We start from the raw sequence: 1,974 nt of genomic DNA on the forward strand, positions 1-1,974 counted from the left end.
CGTGAAACAAAACAACAAACGATAACAACAACAACAAACAACAAAATCACAAAAAGGTGAGTACATAGTTTTATGTCTTCTGGTTTGGATTTGTTTTTCAGCACTTACATTTACTTATTTATCTCTTTATTTTATGTGCGTGCATACACACAGCACAGTATGCCTCTGGCGATCAGAGGACATACTGTGGATATCAGTTTTCTCTTTGGATCACATGAATTCACAGGACTGAAAGGCCATGTGGTCATTCCTGACTTTGGGTTCTCCCTCTGTAGCCCTGGCTGGCCTGGAACCACTATGTGGACCTGGTTGGCTCTGAACTTGTGACTCCCCTGCCTCTGTAATGCTGAGACTGGAGGATGACGGTCAGGAGCTACTGCACCAAGTTCAAGGTCATGAGAAATCTTTCCCAAGGGACCAAAGGCCTCGCCAGGCCTTGACAATACTCTGCAGGTCTGAAGGGGTGATGGGAAGTTTCTCTAAGGCTCTAAAATCACTGGCTTGGAGGCACCTCCCTGCTCCTCCTCTAGTGGATTTGACATGGGAGGGGCGGATCTTCCTGACACCCTAAGGAGTCCCAAGAGCTCCCTAGCTAGTCCAAACCCTCCCCAGCGGAATTTCCAGGTTGGTGCAGAACTAGATTGGTCTTGGGGTTAGGTCACCTCACTAGGGGACAACCTATTGCCTTACAAGGTCCACTACCAACTATAACCTCATTAGGAAAGATAATGTTCACAAAGCAAGCAGGCAATAAGAACTTCTCTCTATAACAGTCCCGGAGCGGGAAGGGGAAAGGGTTCTAGAGAGCAAGGGCGACTCATGGGAGTGGGAGTCCAACCCTTCCAGTCCCGGTCCCCCCACCCCCACCTTCCAGGTTTCAGGCTCTCACCCCGTGGTGTGCTTAGGTCAGGTCACCAGAAGTGGGTGTGAACGCATGTCAGGAGTATGTGCACCGACCCAAAAGCTGACAGGTGCCTCGAAACTGGGCATGTCGGCTAGAATCCCCCAGCCTCCCGTCACCCAAACCACACAACAGTCCGGGAATCTTTTCTAATAACAGCCGAACTCGCTCGGAGCGCCATTCCCAGTGTACACCGAGCTGGCTTCGGAGGCTGCGTCCGAGCTAGAGCCGCCCGCAACCCGAGAAGCGAGACAGTGGACGCCTCGGGCCAGCATCCTCAAGCCCCGCGTCCCCGCCTGTCCCCGCCCTACCGGCGTCGCGAGGGTTAAAAGTTACCTCTCGGCTTCTTCTCCTGCACCCCCCCCCCCCCGGCCGGATGATGTAACCCCCTCCCCGCGCCCTCCCCGCCCCCTCCACCATGTGACACTTTAATTAATAATAGCGCCGTCAGCACAACAAACGCGCGGCGCAGGGCGAAACTTGGGGTCCGGGGAGGCTCCTCCGCACGCCATGTGCCCGTGTCCCCGGCATCGCGGCCGCGGGCCTCCGGCCGTGTGCGGTTGCGGCGACGCTCGCCCCGGGCTGCGCTGGGCGGCGGCGCAGGTGACCGCGTTGAGGCTGCAGGCGCTGGGCGACGAGCTGCACCGACGCGCCATGCGGCGCCGCGCACGGCCCCGGGACCCGCTGCCTGCGCTGCTGCCCGCGCTCCGCGCCCGCTGGCCCTGGCTGTGCGCGGCCGCGCAGGTGGCGGCGCTGGCGGCCTGGCTGCTCGGCAGGCGGAGCGCGTAGGCGGCGCGCGCAGGGCCTTCTTGATAGGGGTACCGGAGCCGAGACCCAGCCCGGACCGAGCAACAGGTACGCGGACCAGCGGGCGAGCTGGGGAGCTGGCGGGAGAGCGAGAGAGCGCGACGGCGGGAGGCAGGGCTCCACGGCGGGGAGCAGCTCGCTCCTCCTCACTTGCCCAGTCCCTCTCAGCCCAGACACTGCTACGCTCCGCTTCCCACCCGTTCCTTTCTCTCTCTCTCTCTCTCTCTCTCTCTCTCTCTCTCTCTCTCTCTCTCTCTCTCTCTCTC

At 59.8% G+C, this 1,974-nt stretch overlaps 1 protein-coding gene across 1 annotated transcript; it reads left to right on the forward strand.

The window, feature by feature from the left end:
* The first annotated feature begins 1,411 nt into the window (after positions 1-1,411).
* Hrk (harakiri, BCL2 interacting protein) lies at positions 1,412-1,690 on the forward strand. The gene has a single exon (XM_038344763.1). The coding sequence runs from the start codon at positions 1,412-1,414 to the stop codon at positions 1,688-1,690; it is 279 nt and encodes a 92-aa protein (XP_038200691.1).
* The last annotated feature ends 284 nt before the right edge of the window (positions 1,691-1,974 follow it).

The sequence above is a fragment of the Arvicola amphibius genome, chromosome 10, assembly GCF_903992535.2.
Source record: "Arvicola amphibius chromosome 10, mArvAmp1.2, whole genome shotgun sequence".
Lineage (NCBI taxonomy): Eukaryota > Metazoa > Chordata > Mammalia > Rodentia > Cricetidae > Arvicola > Arvicola amphibius.

Coding starts and splice junctions, on each gene's coding strand:
- Hrk (XM_038344763.1), top strand. CDS start 1,412: ATGTGCCCGTGTCCCCGGCATCGCGGCCGCGGGCCTCCGGCCGTGTGC.